Source organism: Anneissia japonica, unplaced genomic scaffold (genome assembly GCF_011630105.1).
Source record: "Anneissia japonica isolate Jap-2015-1 unplaced genomic scaffold, ASM1163010v1 scaffold1792_len1028045_cov167, whole genome shotgun sequence".
Lineage (NCBI taxonomy): Eukaryota > Metazoa > Echinodermata > Crinoidea > Comatulida > Comatulidae > Anneissia > Anneissia japonica.
The window spans coordinates 15,374-35,144 of record NW_022742319.1 but is presented as its reverse complement, the minus strand read 5'-3'; the positions used below and the strand labels follow the sequence as shown (position 1 = coordinate 35,144).

Here is a 19,771-nt window from a genome sequence, read left to right as displayed (position 1 = left end):
TTTTAAGAACGGTTCTAAAGTTGCGCGTGAATAGTGCGCAACTCACAACATGTGCGTAACTGTCGTCACTATGGAGAACAGGACATTCGTTTATGCAATAGAACGGAGCCCAACACACTAAAATCATACTATTATGTCAAAGACAGATCGAGAGATCACCGAAGAGAGACGAGTTTTATCCAGGAAGCGGTTATGTGCTTTGATAGACGAGTATGAAAAGTTTCAAAGAGAACTGAAGGAAAGACAGTCCTATATCAAAACGAAGCGGCGACGTTTATTTGGTCTAGAATCGTCACTTGTTGTTTTAATACAAAATGCACGGCAGCTGCGAGAACGACTCGACATCCTACAGAATGAAATCGACAAAGAAAAAGAAGCAGAAGCCAACAGATTGTGGCCTCACAATTTACGACGTTCGACCGGTTGAGAAGAAAATGTTTTGTTCGTCAGAGAGGTTCTAGGCGATCATCAAGTGTACATAGCTAGCTTTTGTTGTTCAGTATTAATGAATTGTCAATTGTCAGATAGATAACAACAGGCACCTTATATCACGATTTGAAGAAAAAACATGTAAAATAAATTGAAAGTCTATATAACTTGAATAACTTGATTTGAAATGTAATATAGCACACTACACTTTTGGCACAGCACAGATTACATTCAATATCCTATTGTGTATTATTAAGCCTCTATAGACAATGATGTAGTCATTGAAACAAAGATCATTTTAAGTGGGTGGACAGACGACCCGCATTTCAGCAGCAGAAAATGCAAATTAATTACCCTAATTTCATATTTCCAGAAGGTAAAACAAACCATTAAATTTACAATTTAATTATCATTTTATCTTTATTTTTATATTTTGGATTCACATAGTAAACATTATAATAATACATAATTATAATAATTATATATATATATATATATATATATAATAGATTAATAATAACAGTTAGCATACTTTGTTACATATTTACACAATCTATTAATATACCTAGATGTATTGATTTATTATATTATGAGTATTATTATCATTATCATTAGTTTAGACCTTTACTGTAAGGCCTAGATCATGTTTCTGACAAGCCTACAGAACACATCACTAGGCCTATTTTGAGTGATATGATTGTTATAAACAATAGGATTTGTGTAACAGCATACAGCAAATACATCCTAAAAACACCACAACAGTTTTCAAGCTCAGCTGATTTTATCAGTATAGGATTGCGTTGTTCTTGCTGAAAGATTTATAAGCCTGCATACATCCCGGCCTTACACACACGTTCTTTAATATAATCCACGAGAGAATTATCGTTAATATTATTACGTGTGTGTTCATTTTATACATGGTAAATTAAATTTGAACTGACTTCTTGAGGGGTTTTTGTTTTTGTGAAAGGCTCGTTAACGCAGGCCACGTGTGGTTCTATTGTTATACCAATGTCGGCTAGAATGTATTAAGCGAGGTAGAAACGGGCGATTAAGTCGATTGAAAACCAAGACAATATTTCTGCTTATTAATTCAAAATATCACGCGATGATATGCTAACAGGCATTTAGCAGCAGAAAGCATACGGTATCGGTTCGTTAGAATTTTTCGATCACTTAAAGCTCAGTGTTGTGTAAGTATTGTTGGTTCAATATGGCAATAGAGTTGAGGCAATTTCTAGGAGGAATAAACGTTGATGCACATTTCAATGGAAACACAAAGATTCGCAACGATTGCATTGAAGTAAAACGCGCCAAAAAACGCGCGCATCTGCACGTTCTAAACCGGTATTCACAAGTGACGCAGAGTAACTTAAAGCGCTACCAAATGATGTCTGAGTCAGCAGCAAGAATGATGTCGACTGGAAATAGAACAGAAAACCACGAATTATTAGATTCAATTCGAATCTCGCCAGAACAGGAAAAAATTCGGCAGAGTTACAGTCGTTTAAATCAACGATTGGACGTGGTGGACAAAAGGTTGATAGGGTTACGGCATCAATGCCGCTCTTACGATGAGCGACTTGGAGAGGCATTTATAAGGGTTACATCCATTGAAAATAGTTTAGCTGCTCTTAAACATTCGTTTTCAAAAATGCATATTGATTTTCAGATGATAGAAAAACATATCACCAACGCTGCTGTTCCGGAAGCTATATACGATAGGCTTCCTTTATTGACTAGAAATTATCAACTAGGTATAGGCATACAGCAGGCAGCAGATGTTGGTAGGCTGACATATCCAGCACTAAAGCCGCCGAAATGCGACAAAAATCGTTTGCTGATAAACGGTGACTCATCGTCAACTTCAACTTACGATCTGTCCTCTCAGCCTGAACTTGGTTTGATAGAAAGGGAAAAAAACTACATGAACGAATTTGAAGGTGAAAAATGGATACATTCTACAGATGATGATATGGAAGAAAAATTAACAGGAAATTGTGAAACTAAAGAAGATAAAACGGAAAAAGTATATGGAAATTTACCACTAACGCCAGACAAAAGTTTATACATGAATACCAAGCGCAGAGAAATGAATATTAGGAGTAAGAAGTGGACGAAGACGGATATCAATTCACGTGAAACGTGCGAAATATATTTAAGCTACATTAACGCATTCCTGGATCTCCTGGTAAAACAAGTTTACATTGGCGAAATTAAAGATGATGAAGATAATCGATGTAAAGTGCCTGCTATCGTTATCAACTCTATTCACGACCAGATAGCGAGAAACGAATCTATCGGAAAATTCTGCCGACAGCTCGGTATGGCGCCATCAGTATTTCAGGAACTCATCATGTTAAAAAAGAAATACGAACAACATGGAATACGAGATAATTTTGACCCAGGATTGGCAAATGATTTAACTATAAACTCATTGCTTCGATCATTGAATGAAGACAATGACAAGAACAAGTCTTTGCGAATTGCTATTGCGACCGTCCATGCTAGCCTGAATTCACACGTCGAGGTCAAAGGTGCTTTTACGCGAGATTAGGTACAATCAAGAGGCTAACATAAAGTCACCAATTTGTTCATTTGTGAACGAAGCAAAATTGTGTGAGTAAGAGAAGACTAAATGATATTAATTTGAAATTACTTCTATACGGACTGCCTATTAATGTCACCTTCCACAAACAAAGAAAGCGTGAAAAGAGAGACGAAAAACCGCGTCGGATCTTTGATGTTAAATGGACTTTATAAAAATGATTCTACTGACCAAGACAATCGATTCCGTTTGGTGCCATGTAGAATCCCTCTGGACAAGCGCAGTAGTACGAGCCGTCTGTGTTGATACACAAGTGCGAGCAGCCGTGGTCGTCATGACTACACTCATCTATATCTATTGAATAAATAAAATAGTGACAGTTACCAAATGGTCAACTTGTGGTCAGCATGGTTACAACAAACAACTTATTGCATTTTATTTACTGTAGGCCTCAGACAATAATCGACGGTATAAACTTTCGTGTCGTTAGTCATAATAATTAAAATCAACAGATAGTACCTAGAACGTATTCTAGAATACTAAAGAATTATAATTAATTTTTCAGTCATTACTGATGTCAAAATGTAGAGTATTGTAAATTGAAATCGACTGATAACAAATAAGTGCTAACAAAACGGAAACGGAATGTTTGTTTTTCTGTTTTTATTATCAAAACTCATAGCAGTAAAATATAACTGAATTGCGAGTAGATTTACAAAATGTACAAAATACAGGGTTTTTAAAAGATAAAATATCATTAAAAAGCAACAAGCGAGAAAATCAAAACACAGAGAAAAAGGACTGACACAGGGGTAAAAAATCAGCAACAATTAGAATCACGACAAAACGTACATTCGGAAAAGGACAAACAAAAAGACATGCGAGTCTAGCTGCAGTCTACGGTATATTTCCTTACAATCTTTGTTGAGTTGACAAGGATGAATGGGGCGTGGAGTTGAATGAAATGCGATAGAGGTCTCTTCACGTTACTATTAATTATTCTGTTGACGTACGTCATTATGTTATTCTGGACTACGACTAAATCAGCTAATGTTTACGTGTACGGATAAGGTTAGGCGTAATAGGTTGTTGTGGTAAACATTCTACTAAATGATATTTGAAAATCATACCTGTACAGTTACTACTATTCTCTGCAAATCGATAACCCCACCGACAGCCACATGCATAGCTGCCAATCAGATTCATACACGCATGCGCACAGCCTCCTTTGTTGATTCTACATTCATCTATGTCTAAAAAAAAGTAAAAAGTTAAAAACATGTAATTGCATTCGCTTGTGTAAAGTCGACGATAAGAAAATTCAGATTAGCCCCTGATGACCCAACGGCAGTTGAAGTAACCCCCCACTAGTCAGTACACCAGGGCAGAGCACGAACTTCGTTTTCGTGTTACACACAGTGATCAGTGACATAGTAACGTCACATCCAAAGGTAATGGCGATAAAATGACAACCTCCTTAAAAAATCTATCGTTACGTTTCCTTAAATATCAAATGACAAGAATTTATTTATTACAGTAGGTGTATTATTCAGAAAAATAATACATTTTTTTAAAGAGAGTTCGAAAAATTTCACTAGTTGAAAGATTGGCTGTTCCGTTCAACACTAGGCTCGACGCCGTTGAAGAATAATATAGCCTAACATCCATCTTTCAACTTATGAGAAAATGTTTTCATCGCACTCGTACATTTTTTTTATATAAATTTGTGATATGACTGAATAGGTTTATTAATAATGCGTGGCATGGTGTTGATATCTAAGCGTACAGCCGTGCATAGTTTGTATGATTCGTCCGATAAAGCCTGCCGCACACGAGAGCTATCTGCTTTAGCCAATTAGTGTCATTCGTGGCATTTGGCGTACGCACATAGCTCTCGTGTGCGGTGCAATTTCGAACGTTTTTTGTCATTCGTGGTGCTTACGCCAAATATTTATCGTGTTTGATTTTTTTTGGCACGCGTGCCAAAATTCATAGCGTGTGCGGCGACGGGCGAACAAATCTACTTACGACCCTTACGCATACTACGCATGCGTAACCATACGCCCACGTGTTCTATATTTCTAGTGCATTCCGTTTAATACCAAAATTACACAATTTTGAAAACCAGCCATGCAAAGTGGAACTGATTGATTGGAGTGGAGCTGATAGGTTGGTGGTTAAGATGCATGGCTTCCAATCACAGGGCCCTGGGTTCAAACCCTGTCAGATATTCTCACGACTAAAAAACACCTCAACTCCTTAAGCGTCATAAAGTGACTTAGTTCTAAAACATGGTCGTATCCGGAAATTGCGAATTATATTAGGGATTTATTAACTGTTGGGACATGAAAGAAATGAAAAATAATAATATTATTGACTTTTTAGTATTCCATTATTTTGTTAACGCGACAGGGTTGCTCAAAGTTTTTCAAATACAGTTTGTTGTCACTTTACCCCGTGCCTTGTAACTGGCATAAAATCGAGATTTTACGCCGTCGTCATGGTAATTGTCAGAGTGCATCTCAAGTCGTAAATGATTTCCTGTAGAAACAACTCCAACCGATTTCTGTGATCGGCAAAGTTTGGTAATAAGTGGCGATTCGTTGGTTTCCCCATCGAAGATTGATAGATAATCACTTCGACACCCGGTTGCACTTTCTATTGAAAAAAAACACACACAAAAAAATAAAAACAAAAACAATAAAACTGTAATCAAAGTGTAACCTATACAAATGAAGAGATTTCATTCTGCTTGAAAATGCGTCCGGTCCGGCCCGTAACCAGATTTAAGCAGTGAAAGTGCGCCCGCTGCATTATTGTGGACGTGTGACCCCTGTAACATTGTTCTGAAATAAAATCATAGGAGTTATTATTAAACTCTATGACTAAAATAAACAAACAGAGCAACCTGTTTTACATAGATGTGTAATCGGGCCGGCAGTTTGTTTACACACTAAATTAGCATAATAAATATGTTCCATTCTATCTCTTTGCAACTATCCTTTAAACATATGCCAATAGTCCAAAATATTATGTATTACTTCCATGTTTTTAAAAATGTATTGCAGTTTTTCATATATAGATTTGAGTATGTTGTCCGTTTGTCATTATTTATGGTATTCTACTTTTTGTAATTGAACACATACATTGATAGTTTGACGTACTAAATGTTCCAGGAAAGATAAACATATATTAATTGTATTAGTTATATTAGTTTAGTATTCTCACCGCAAACGCAATTAAAAACTAAATACGGTGAACTAGGACTAGGACACTATATTATAGCAGATCTAAGGGTCGGGTTGTTGCAATTTGCGTTAATACAGTAGGCCTACGTTTTTTTTTGCACAGATATAAGAATATTTTAAACAACCGAAGATGCCAGTACACCTCAATAAACAACGTTTTATGTTGTTTTTCTATTCTACATCACATACATACCGTATGTTCATACCTATTAAAAACAACCTACCAGGAACCTCCAATTCATCTATCCTCAGATTGACGAAAAATCCTTCGAGGAGAGATATTTTCCAGACGATTTTAGAGTTTCGAGGAAAGGACATTGGATAATGCGGAGTCTTCAGCACGCCTTCAAATTCAGTGTATTTGTAGTTAAATGCTGGAAGAGGTTAATGAAAAGCACATTAATGTTAATCTTGTTAGAAAAATGTTTGAAGTATATCACTGAAGTCATAAATCTACAATTCTCATCACTAAACAGGTATTAAACCACATCTCTAGCGACCTGCCGACAAATGTTCATTAACTTTTAAGGTGCAGTATGTCAACATTATATGTGCAGTAGCGATGGCTTGGAAACCGTATCAGGACAACAATAATTACTATATACTCACAAACTGTCTTAAAACTGGCATAAAACCTGACCGGAGCATCTAGGTTTATTAAGTGTAGTTTAATCCATAGTCCGCCGGAGTGTATTGTGATTGGGCCTGGGCTTACTTTGCCACAGAAACGTCCAATTAGGGAGCCAACCTCGCCAAAACCGTCACGAACTTCTACATAGCTATTGTTTGAACAGTTACCATCCGGCTTAGCTAATTTGAAAAAAATAATTGATATATATTATATGAAAGGCAGCAGTGATTGAACCAACTCATAGAATCTGATAAAAACATTCACTTCTAATTACCATCTTTCACAGAACCACTTCATTAGTAACCATAGACGTAATAATTGTAGAACATACGGTACCTGCATCAAAAGGTATGTTAACGAACGTATGTTCTGGGAATTTTTAATAGACAATAATTTGTACCGCCAGTAAGCCTAATTGATTAAATTGTGTTGTGTTGATTAAAAAAAAAAAAATGTAACAATGCGATGTGTCAGATGGGTTAATGTCAACCTAATGATATTTTTTTCACCTGGAGCTGGTAAATCTATGTCGTTTATCTCAAGCATCAATGCTATATTCTCCTCTTCGCCAGATATTGCCCACGCGCAGCTTGTGTTTGATTGGATCCGACTTGGGTAATTAGGTGATTTGATCTCACCCTCCATTTTGAACATAGTACCACCGCATTCTGCAAGACAAAAACACAGAGCATATTTAAAAACTTCTGAATTTCGCACTTGTAAGCTTTTTTTATAGACAGATATACGTTAAAAAAAATCAAACAGCCGTGTACAATTAAGCTGTGCTTGTGAGAACAAGAACATTTGTAGAGAAAAAAGGAAAGCGAGCAGCAGATTGCAAAAAAAAAAAAAAAATGAAGTTGTTACTTAATGATGCAAATACTCTACATGGAATACGAATAACTATAGCCAGATTATAGATCTAAGTCATAGGTGGTATTTAGGTGCTACTTAAAGCTTTCATTTATTATTAAAACACTAATAAAAATAAAACCAGAAAATAGAATCAGACTCAAATATGCAATGCCATCTAACTTTATGGTTACTAAACCTTGAGTATAACAGATAGTAAACTTTATACTATGGACTTAGTTCATGTAGGCCTAAGCTTCATAAGAAGAATTTTCACAGATGGAATATGAAGACCGAGCCCTCCTAAAAGAAATGAAAATAATTATATTAATAAAATAGGCTGTAGGTTACGTATTCTGATGAAGACATAGGCCTACTTAAAAATGACCATACAGCAGTATGAACACTAGTGGTTTGGTAGTGCAGAAAGATTTTCCAGAAAACGGCAGTGTTTGAAAAAAAAAGTGAAGGTGGGAGAGGCATGACCGAAAATATATATCAGGGCTTTGGCAAGCCCTCTATTTTTGTTTGACGATGGCTAGGCTCCTCTTTACATATTGATCTCTTATTTGTATATTATATCAACAACTGTTGGCATCTTTTAGCTTTGCAACTATTTTATCTTGTTAGTTTATATCCCTCTTGTGGTAGACTGCTTTTGGCCTACAGGCTCGGCGTTTGCGTCAATGTGCGTCTACTTTTTACACAACTGCAGATATCAACTGTGGTGGCTAGCGAAAAAAGCGTCGCCTGCGTTCCGACACAAAAACTTTACTTAACTCAACATCCCTATTAAAAATGATAAGAATCGATTCCAGTTTGTCTCATCATGCAAAATGTAAATGTATTTTACTTGCCTCACCTCCGACCTTTGTGCAGCGGTACATGAGGCTTAACTGGCGTATATCCCCTTCACTGAGTCGTTCTCGTTGACCTATGATTGCATTTTGGTCAACGGGGACAATCGTCCTGTGTCCATTGATGGTAAAGTAATAAGGGCCATAATGCATTATAGATCCATAGTCATACGGTTGACCAAACGAATTTATCTATTAAAATAAAGTGGAAATCGACATGGACATAATTTGTAATCACTATAACCCTGCTATAATGAATGATTTTAATTATTTCGACATTAAAATTTAAAAAAATGCAAAGTAGTACTGTGTAGGGTTCCAAAGACGCACTGGTGTTTAACCAATGTGTCATACCTGCTATGACATGCGTTTCATATACTGTACCTGGCATCTCACTAAAAAATAACAGAAATGCTGAATGTGACACAACAAGACATGGTATGTTACACATACTATGCTAGATATAGACATAATACCATGTGCAACAATAAGACGCAGAACTGGAACAAATGAAAATATGGTAGGCATGTTACAAAAGAAGTGGAGATGGGCAAAGATTGTGGTAAGAACAACAGATAGAAGATGGACCAGAAGCGTAAATGAATAGATACCCAGAGAAAGTAAAAGAAAACGAGTAAGACAGAAACAAAGGAGGACAGACGACTTGCGAACATAAGAAATATAGGTTTAGGTAAGGGGTACATTCAACAGTGGATGATTGCTGGACCCTGAAGTAATGTTGTATACATAGTTTGAACCACAGCCATTAGTTTGGTAACATGCCCAGTACATTCTATCAAGTTTAGGGTTAAGAAAACCTTTCAGAAGATTAGAGCCCTAGAATCTTGAATTATAAAGTAAGCCGCTAATTAGCTACAGCTAATGCAGGGAAGTCTGTAGCTTTCTGCATGTGGGAATGGCGTCGCGAGCAGCTTTCCGAGATGGATACGTGTGCCTTATAAGGCATTATTATAGTTATTATTATTATTACTAGCACCACTCTGCTGATTTTAAGTCATGTAATTATTATGGTTTCCTGTCTCTTAACCTGTTCATCTAAAAACTGAAATAAAAAAAAACCAATAAGGCACAAGACTTTCGGATATATAGTGAAATGTTGCAGTTACCTGATGTATTGTCTGCTTATGAAACTGGTTATTGCCATTTACGTGTAGGTTGTCGAGATTTATGGTGACGTGCTCGTCCCTGTCTGGTCGGCTTTGTTCGTGCCAGAATCCGACAAGATGGCCGATTTCATGAAGAATTGTGCCGAATGTGTCGCAGCCCGATCCTATAGAGACGATTTGTTTCCCACCTCTTCGTCCAACATTGGAACAACACCTGTTGTAATCAACAATAAGAGGTTGCACGGACCTCATATTCTTTAACACTATGCTCAACCCATTTTCAGGTGACATCCCTATTGGGGACACACTTTCTGGCCTCGAAGGTGTCCTCTTGATAAAGGTTTTACTGTATGTCTATGAATTTTACGACTCCCCTCTACCGACCCAATTTAACGAAACAGTTATCAATCAAAACTACTGAGTTGTCAGTATAGTAGGCCTACAATGATAGCTCTCGAAAATAGGAACTTTCAAGTAGGCCTACAGAGATTACCCACATGCCGTTTTCAGGTTTTTTGCATAACCTGATAACCACTATAAAATCCACCGATCAGAAGACACCCCCACACCCACCCCACCCACTCTTTACACTGATAAAGTGGATATCAGATAATAGTAAGATCAGTTGGGTGACCACGGGTAGGCCTAGTCTGTTTAGGTCTGCTTAAATGTATCCCACAAAAACTCCGGCCGCATAGTGGATTGATATTCCTCTTCAAACTGGGCTACGCCAAGTAAGAGTCGGCAGACTGGGACATGGGGCAGTACATGACATTATACAATTGCGGTAAGCGAATTTGTTTATCGTAGGTAAGTTGAGCATGCAAAAATTCATGAATAATTATTCATTAGAGTGTCTGGAGGCATTACTAGCGAATGCGCAATCTTGCTTCGCTGAACCTGCTGTATTTATTTGCAGCCCTTCCGACCGCAAATAAAACTAAGAAACAGACACACCGCAGAAAGGAAAACGCTTACACTGCATTGCATTATATTGTTATTTAATCAATGACGAAAAGTAAAGTTTAGAAATACTGTACCCTGTAAAATAATAGGTCAGCATTCTCGACTAACATAAGCTAGATGTAGTATGCTAGGCCCCATTTATTTGTCCTGTTTACTGTATTTTAATGTAAGCTTGCTTATAATTTATTACAGCATAAACCACGGAGTATTACCACCCCACACAAGGTAAATCCCACCGATGATCCAACCTTCGCTCACTGCGACGTGAAAAAGCTACAGCGAGCAAAGCCCAGCGAAACGAGATTGCGCATGCGCTAGTAATGCCTTCAGCCACTCTAATGAACGGTAATTTATTAATTTTTGCTTAACTTACCTACGATAAAAAAATTGCTTTCGGTAAACTCATGGACATAATATTATCATGACGATCCTCTAGATGGCCAGAAATGCTACTCAATGTAATTTCCCTTTCTTCCAAATTTGTTTTAAATAATAACGACCAAATGCTTTGAGTTTAATAAGTTCTATTCCCAAATACAGCAGAACTTACCCCTCTCCAACAGAAAAGAATACATAGTCCGACTGGTTTGTTCTAGGTACAAATGTCAGACAGGTGTGTTTTTCGTACGTTGATATAGCTTGTCGGATTAAAGTTTTTGTTTTATCTGCAAGATAACCAATACCAAAATAATAAAATACATTAAGTAACAGATAAGTATAGATGTCATAGGTAATGGCATTAGCTTGTACATTTTTCTTAATGACTGTATATGCACTTTAGCCAATTCACGTCTGTTAATATTTCTTTTAGTGAAACAGTCAGTTTTGAATATAAAAGCAAGACACAAAATGTGTTGTCATGTTTGTGTTTGTTACAACTCAACAATGTAACACAATCAATTGCATCATGCCGAGTGCATTGGTCTTCGGGTTGGTTATGCTAATCTATCATTCCACATGTCTGCATCACAATAGTATTAGCATTTACATTTTTATTTTAATGATAACCAATCTGCTTCTGTTTTCTAAATCTTTCTTTGTGAAACATTTCGTTTTGCCATGTTTGCGGCCTATATGACATTAGAAACAAATTATTGCAGATAAAACACATAAAAGTAAAAAAATCCACTAACTTCTTTCATGGAAATATATCGTTTTCGACGTTATCAGTCTGTAAAGACGGCCACAAATAATACACAAAATAACTTGTTACATGTACTCATCTAAATAAATGTACGTGTCTAGCTGAATATAAAGAAATATTCCTTCTTTTATCCATGTTTTGGGGGTTTACTTCTTTCTTACTTACTATTTCGGCATAGTTGATTTATTACCAATAACTTTGTTATTAGGAATTCATTAAGTTTATATTCGTCATCCTAACAATACATTATCGTTGAGGTAAAAATAGAATTTGAACATGCCCACTTGAAATATTACCCTGCTGCCAAAAAGGTCAAGACCTAACGACACCACAAAATAGAAACATTGACGGACGAATTTATCACCGAAAATTTTTGTACGGTTACGGTGATCAGCTGGAATTGGAATTATATTGTTTAGGTTTCAGTTGTACCCACTGATTGTTTTTTGATTTTTTAATTTTAGTAATATCTTAACTCTACATTGTAGTATAATGCGGTTGTGTGAGTGGTTTCATGTAAACTATTACATTAAGTTGAATTAAATATAATCACTTTATAACAATATTGATTGATTGAAGTTCCTCTTATAAACATTCAAAATTTCAACAAAGAACACAAAAAAGAAAGCAACTTAGATAAATCGCACAAAAAAATATTTTCATTGAGTTTCAAGTAATATGAAACGAACAAAGTTGCACGAGAGAATAAAAGTGTAAGAAAATTGATAATCAAGACAAGACATAGTAAAATTTAAAAAAAAAGTGGACAGGAGGAAGGTAAAATCAAAATTAGAATGAAGTTTTTAACCTATAGGCCTATAGTTGAAATCAAAATTCTGAAATTCAATTTTGTCATAATAGGACTAGGCCCCTACTGCAAATTACACTATAGTACCAAAGATTATAATCTAGGTAGTCTATTTCATTTGATTCGTACTGTGGTTTTATACCCATGTCTTGTTCATTGTTGATGACTTGGGACCGGTGCATAAAATAAGAACTAATAGTCTATTTCATTTGACTCGTATTGCGGTTTTATACCCATGTCTTGTTCATTGTTGATGACTTGGGACCGGTGCATAAAGAACTAAAATAGGTATGAACACTTTACGAAACAAAAAATAAAGATAATAAATACATACACTCACCTGAAAGATTAGGCCTATAAATTATGTTACAGATTAGAATTTGAACAGTACAATATAAAAACTATTTATTAATAGATGGTGGTTTTGACATGATGTAATACTGTAAAATTGTACATGAGGCGATATATTTCGAGAAAGGAATGTTTATATTGAGACTTTTATAACCTTTCTGTCTGTTGTTGACAGCTCCATCCATCATAAGCCTACACTTACTTTCTTTGAATGTTGAAAACAATTTTTGTAATGAAATAAAAACACATCTTTTCAACATATTTTATGTCACCAGTAGCATTCACAATAAGGACAAAAACCCCACTCTGTGAGGATCAGCGAACACTGTATCATTAATCTCTTCCAGGGGTAAAAAGGTAACGACCGACCAACAAATTCGTTACTCGTAGTAAAATTATGGCGTTGTAAATTTTGTGTTAAACAATGATGACCATAAATCTGGATACTTGTTCAGAAATACGAGGAATTCAAAAAAAAATGTATTCCTTATTATAATAGGCTGAATTCATCAAAATGTATATAAATCGGGTATCTATCAAGTTGTTATTTGGCGATAAGAGCGCAAAAGACTAATCAATTATTTTACATTTATACATTAATACAATTATTAGGATGCCCTCGTAGTTACTCTTACTACTATTTTTGCACTGTGTCGTCAAACAGAATTGATGATGATGATGATAATGATATTAATGATGATGATGAATGATGATGATGTTTATGATGATAATGATGATGATGATTATGATGATAATGATTATGAATATGATACTGTTATAATGCTCTCTCTATATCCTTTAGAGCAAATTACCAAATGTCCCAATATGTTAGTAATGCAAATACCAAATATTTTGGTGAAAAAGTTTCCCAGGGTGTGTCTCAGGCCTACTGTAGGGTGTTCACGTCACCCCCATTTAAAGGTATCACAATATCTTTTATTCGTGCTCTAATAACTGTGATCAAGTCGAAACTCCACTTTCTACATTGTTTCACTGCGGGAGAATAGGTCTTTTAATTCTTAAAACTGTTAAAAGCGACAACCGAAACCTGGCTGCAATTATGTGTCAAGGCATGTTAACAAAACAACGCCATATCGAAGTGTTTTGCCACTGCGACACAGATGTTTACGAATTCACACGTGTAATACAATAATTTTTCAAATGGTATTTTTTATGTAAAAAGAACTGCAAAAAAACTAAATATGATGTTTTAAAAGTTGATTTTCAAATCCATTTTAAAATAATAACAAATTAATTAATTAAAAAATTATTTAACAATAAATTGTGTCCGATGTGCAAACCATTGTTTTAATGCATCTTTAAAACTCTTGTATCCGTACTTATTTTCATATGAAGTAGGCCGACCGTGTCGGTTTTTTTTTCTGTTTAAGTGCACACAACTTCAGGTCCAGGCGAGAATGTGTGCGTGTACATCCATGGTCAATTAAATGTCAATAAGATTGGGAATTCAACACAAACATATATACACAAATAATCAAATTTCTACAACAAGAAAATAAACATATTGTTCTTACTATCAAACATTTGGCTAATGAGGTATGGGATTTCAGCGTTGGGCCAGTATCTGGATTTGAATGCCGTCACACCTCTCCGCTGGCGGCTAGCCCCGAGGAACTTGTCTAATCTTCGCCTCGGTCTTGAAGATACCTCTTCTTGATGAGGTCTAGGATCTGGAACAATGTCGCCTTGAAACATATCTGAAATTAATATACAATTAAAAGGAAATATTTGAAAGGAACTCTGATGTGCTACCGTTATCACATAACAATTCATGCCAATGACCATAATGCATTCCAGCTAATAATTTTACGTTATAATAACGTAGCAGTTTGGTGTTCAAAATGTTTATTAGTATGCCTAGATCTATACATTTGTATTTGAAACGTACTTTCTGACTAAATAACGTTGCAAATGTTCCTTCAACAGCGTGTGTTAACGTTATTTTCTAAAGTTAACTACAACGTTCACAACGTTTGTTGGGGTCAATTATAGGGCAACAGAATATCGAAAAGCTGTAAAAGTTGGAGGTAATGAATATTTAGCAAGTTTTCATTACTGTTTTACTTCACGTACAATAGGCATATTGGAGAAAATGTATAACTTAGACATCTGATGATTCGAAAAATAAAAACCCGTACACTATTTAACCTATAAAGTTAAGCTGCAACTCAGCTTTGCACTTTCCCCAGAAAAATGTAAGCATTTTTGTCCTCTTTACTTCCGTTATGCTTTTATAAGCACTTAGCGGTTTAATATAGGCCTACTGGTTTTTCTGAATTACTTATTGTAAGCATACATAACACACTATAATAGGTGCAACGTAGCATGTAAATAAAAAGGAACCATATTATTATGTGGCAGTCGACGCAACGTTGTTGGAGCGAGTATTGACATGACCAACAAACAAACTCGAACCCTAGTAGGATTTCATTAACAATATTATCATAAATATAGCCTAGGTATACTAGTAGCACAGTTGTCCGTACCAAGAAAACCTAGATAATCTTAAATCGGAATTTCAACTACCATCTAGACATTATCATCTTTCTAAGGACACCCGTTCTAGATTAAATAAAAATATAGGCACATGGCTGAAATAATACATTGTTACAAAGTATAGCCCAATAATGAAATTGTTACAATTGTCGGCGTACGTTAGGTCACATTCAAGTCTCGCCGGCCAAATGGGCTATAATTTTCAGCTGGACACCCCTGGGTAGTACTGTACCATGTGACACATTTGGCACCTGGTTTGTAGGGTATAGTGCATTCATGGTCGAAAACTTCAGCCGCGACTAAAAAGGACAGTAAAGGGGAAATGGTAACGTATGCTAAGATATAGAACGGTGTTACATTATTATACAGATTGGGACTAGTGTTTTAGTGGCCAAATGTTAATAAAATAAAAACATTAAACGTACTAAACATAGGTGACCTTATTCCTAGCAACAGTGCACCTGCCTTAATCAGTGTTCATGGCAACATAGGCTAACAGGGGCGGGTCCAGGATTTGAAAGAAGGGAGAGAGGGGGTTGTTAAATATATTTCTTTAAAAAAAACGCAAAAAAAGAAAGGGGGTCCGGGAAAATGTTGATTCCTAGATGGCCGGAGATGAGGTTTCCCGACTTCTGAGGTGTCTTTTAGTGACCTTTAAGTTCTTCAAAATTCAAGGTTTTCCCCCTCTTGAAAAAGGTCAGGTAATTCTACCTCTAGAAAAAAAAAATAAATAAAAAAGACATAGGCAATATATTATTATATTCCAACAATATTGAATAGTTAAATACGTAGTCTTTCTTCCATGGGTCGATGAACCGATAGGCATGAAGAACGCACTTTCGTACACTGCATAAATTATTCAGTCGTCAAACCAAAAATAAAATGTTTTTAATTTTATTAATATTGAAGGCTAGTTGAGCTAAAGCTAGATTGTCCAATCTGCAAACCTATGCCCAGGTAGGTTAACATGGCTTTTGTAAGCCAGGACCTAGTAGTATTTTGTTACGTTTCTTCACATTCAGGGGGTTCGTCCGAGCCCCCTGAAACCCCTCACCCCGCGCTTGGATCCGCCACTGGGCTGCGCCACTGGGCTGCTCTTGAATTATGCTACTCGTTAAAATATTATTATTTCAACCAGATTTGACATATAAAATCGATTGTATTTATTTATTTAAAAAAGACTGTCTGGATTCTTGAACTCGTCATTGGGAAGTCGAATGAGGAGTTTCTATCATTCCTAAATTTATTATGACGTAAGCTAGTTCACACAAAATACTGTAGAGAAACCGCTTTGTGGATCCATCGAGAGCCATAGGACTGACCTGCTACTAGTTAGGTTGCACGTGATATCGACAATAAATTTTAAGATTCAAGAATATTAATACGTCAATCAATGTCAGAAGAGATGATAGTTTAGCCGTTGTTTGACCTCCAGTAGTTGAATCTAGGACAGGGCAAGCTCGGGGCAGCGAGTGTCCTGTCCTGGCAAAACATCGTAACACATACATAACGAACTTAAGAAATGTATGATGCCAAGCAGGTGCTGACGGAGATTTTATATGAATCGGTAGGTCTAAGTATCATTAGGCCCAAGACTCGCGTTGACTTAAAACAAAAATGCTTAATTAAATGTTAGGCTCCGGTGGAAAACAATTGTTTGATATGATGTAGAACTATTTTTTATTAAGACACAAAAAGCATACTTGACGAAAACCTTTGGAACGGTTGATAAGATACTAAGATTTTTGAATATTTAAAAACTGGGGAAAAGGGGAGTACTCATCCCCTTTTCCACATTTTCCCCCAGTTTTTAAATATTCAATCATTAACCATTTCCGCATTTTTCGTCAATTATGCTTTTTGTGTGTTAGAAAAATCAGTTCTACAACATATAATTTCTTTTCCTCAGCCTAGATTTAATGCAATGCCCTGGCGGGAAACAAATAGGGGGAAAAGAAAAGAGGCCGTCGCCCGGCTTTCTTCATAGATTTTTGTTTATATTCAAACATCTGTATCTTAATAGCCGTTTCCGATTATTCCTTCAAAAAACCCTTTACTGTTTTAAACACACTATTTGTAAAAAAAAAAATATTATTTTTTTTTCGGAGCCTGGTTTTAAAATGTGCCTAAGCTACCTGTGATATAGGCTGAAATTCAACTAAATATACAATTACACACGAACTTTCTTTTGAAAAGTGTTCAATTAATGACGACAAAGATAAAATCAGTTCAGCTTGTACTGATTATAGTCCTTAACTATGAAAACCAAAACCACATTATTCAAAACCTTCAACAATTGAATATAAAATACATTATATCACAAACCTTATTAGGGCCTGTGATTATATCGTAGCCCATTGTTGGGTGGCATTGGAGTCTCTGGCTCAGAACCTACATTCAGTTAATCTTAGTTGAGGCTGAGAGGTGAGCAAATTTAAGTTGAGTCACATAAGAGACAGACTATATAGGATATATATCGTAGGATATATATCTAGTAGGATATATATCTTAGGACTCATATTTCCGACTAAAAAGTTGCTTTTTAATGTAAGTGATCAAAAGGAAGAATGGCCAGGATGGTTAAAAAAAAAAAAAAAAAAAAAAAACCAAACAAACAAACAAACAAACAAAACTAGAACACTAGTGGATAGGTGAAAATCAATGTCATATTGTATCTTATGACGGTACGGTATTCAAAGAGCGTGCTAACATTTACAATTCACCTTTTTATCTTTGGTAATGTTTTAATGAGCAATCAACGCAATATAGATTATTCTAAATATACTTGCAATGTGTAGTTGTAATCTAAAAATATAGGTCTATATCATCGTGTACGCCTAAAGTAGTCACAATACAAACACAGCAGCTCGTAGAGGAAAAAATCAATCGGTCTGGCCTCTTTGTAACCGTAAGAAAATACCAACGTTGATGAGAGTATAAACCAAGGTGAAACCCATGGCCAAATCCGATGCAACGAATATATTCATGGTTAAATACATAATACTTCCAACTGATTCATTACTTCAGTAATGCAAATACAATTGTAATTTTTGTCGGATTTCTTTCAACGAATTAACCTCAGGCAAACGGAATTGCCGATGGATATACGCCTGAATCCTTCTTTATAAATCTAGTTGTAAAAAAATAATGGTATCACATGTCAAATCATAGTATAATGATCTGATCAGAACGAGAAAAATCACAACGTGTCTGATTCAATCATTTTAGTTAAAATTGGTTGTGACAAGGAGCCAGAAATTGAAGAGAAATCCGAGACAGTAGCATTATATTGTTTGGACAACATTCAGTTTTCCAACAGTTGTTTAATAATGTTATACAGGTGATTTAAAATTGCACTTGAATTATGGATGAAATCAACATATTGATTTTAATCCTAATTCGGTTGAAACACAACATATATATCTCTCTTCAATTAAGATCGCTTTTGGGACCGGGATTTACATGATCTGTTAGATACGCAACTTCGGTTTTTAAAATTAGATTAATAAATAAAATAATATATAAAGATAAAAGATAGACATTCATGTGGGACTGCAAAAAGAGGCTTTAATTGGAGGTGACCTTTAATTGGAGGGGACAGGACTTTATTATCAGAACAATTTACTATTATATTTCCATCCATCCCAAACGAAGCCTAAATAAGAATAAGAAACAGTGAATTAAGGATGAGCTCATCGTTTGTGGCAAGGGTGTACGAGCACTTAAGGTGTGTAGGCCTAGAGCGTTACGCCACTAGAGGAAATATTGTACATGGGAACAGTGAAGTACATGAGCATCGTCACCATCATCATCGTTATATCAATATTGTTGTCCTTCTCCAAGTGCATCACTTTGAACTCATCATTTCATATGATGTAAAATGTTAATCGAAAATTGCAGAGGCTTCAAGAAGGTCAAGGAAATTTATTTTCGATGTTAATCGGACAGAACTTTATTAACCGAATGAGGTACTGTAATTGATTACATCTCACGACTTAGATATCGCGTCGTTTGGTGTTGATTTTCTGAAAACCAAAAGAATCACGTTTGTGCTCTGAAACAGCCTTGAAATCCCAGCAAATACTGTAATAGGAAGGCCTGCAGACAGACAAGACACGCCTTCAGTACCGTACAAAAAGAACCGGGAATAATACAATGCTCATATAAACTACCGCAGTCGATAATAAATTAAAATTCATTACACAAATTATTATTACACAAGGTATCATGCAGCGCCTTCAACAATTTTCCCCTCATCCTCCTTTTTTTCCTCTCTTTATTTGTATGCGTGTG

General features: G+C 35.7%; 1 protein-coding gene across 2 annotated transcripts in view; it reads right to left on the bottom strand.

Moving 5' to 3' along the window:
• The window catches only part of LOC117119107 (bone morphogenetic protein 1-like), a 35,378-nt gene that overhangs the window by 4,120 nt on the left and 11,487 nt on the right, over positions 1-19,771 (bottom strand). The window contains exons 2-11 of one of the 2 annotated variants that reach the window (XM_033263920.1): positions 14,497-14,679; positions 11,209-11,323; positions 9,693-9,906; positions 8,571-8,757; positions 7,366-7,524; positions 6,835-7,035; positions 6,432-6,599; positions 5,432-5,635; positions 4,108-4,230; positions 3,209-3,331 (exon numbers count right to left, since the gene is read on the bottom strand). In XM_033263920.1, the coding sequence (XP_033119811.1) occupies positions 3,209-3,331; positions 4,108-4,230; positions 5,432-5,635; positions 6,432-6,599; positions 6,835-7,035; positions 7,366-7,524; positions 8,571-8,757; positions 9,693-9,906; positions 11,209-11,323; positions 14,497-14,679 (1,677 nt within the window). The remainder of the gene's footprint in view (positions 1-3,208; positions 3,332-4,107; positions 4,231-5,431; positions 5,636-6,431; positions 6,600-6,834; positions 7,036-7,365; positions 7,525-8,570; positions 8,758-9,692; positions 9,907-11,208; positions 11,324-14,496; positions 14,680-19,771) is intronic. The other variant, XM_033263921.1, reaches the window with a different exon arrangement.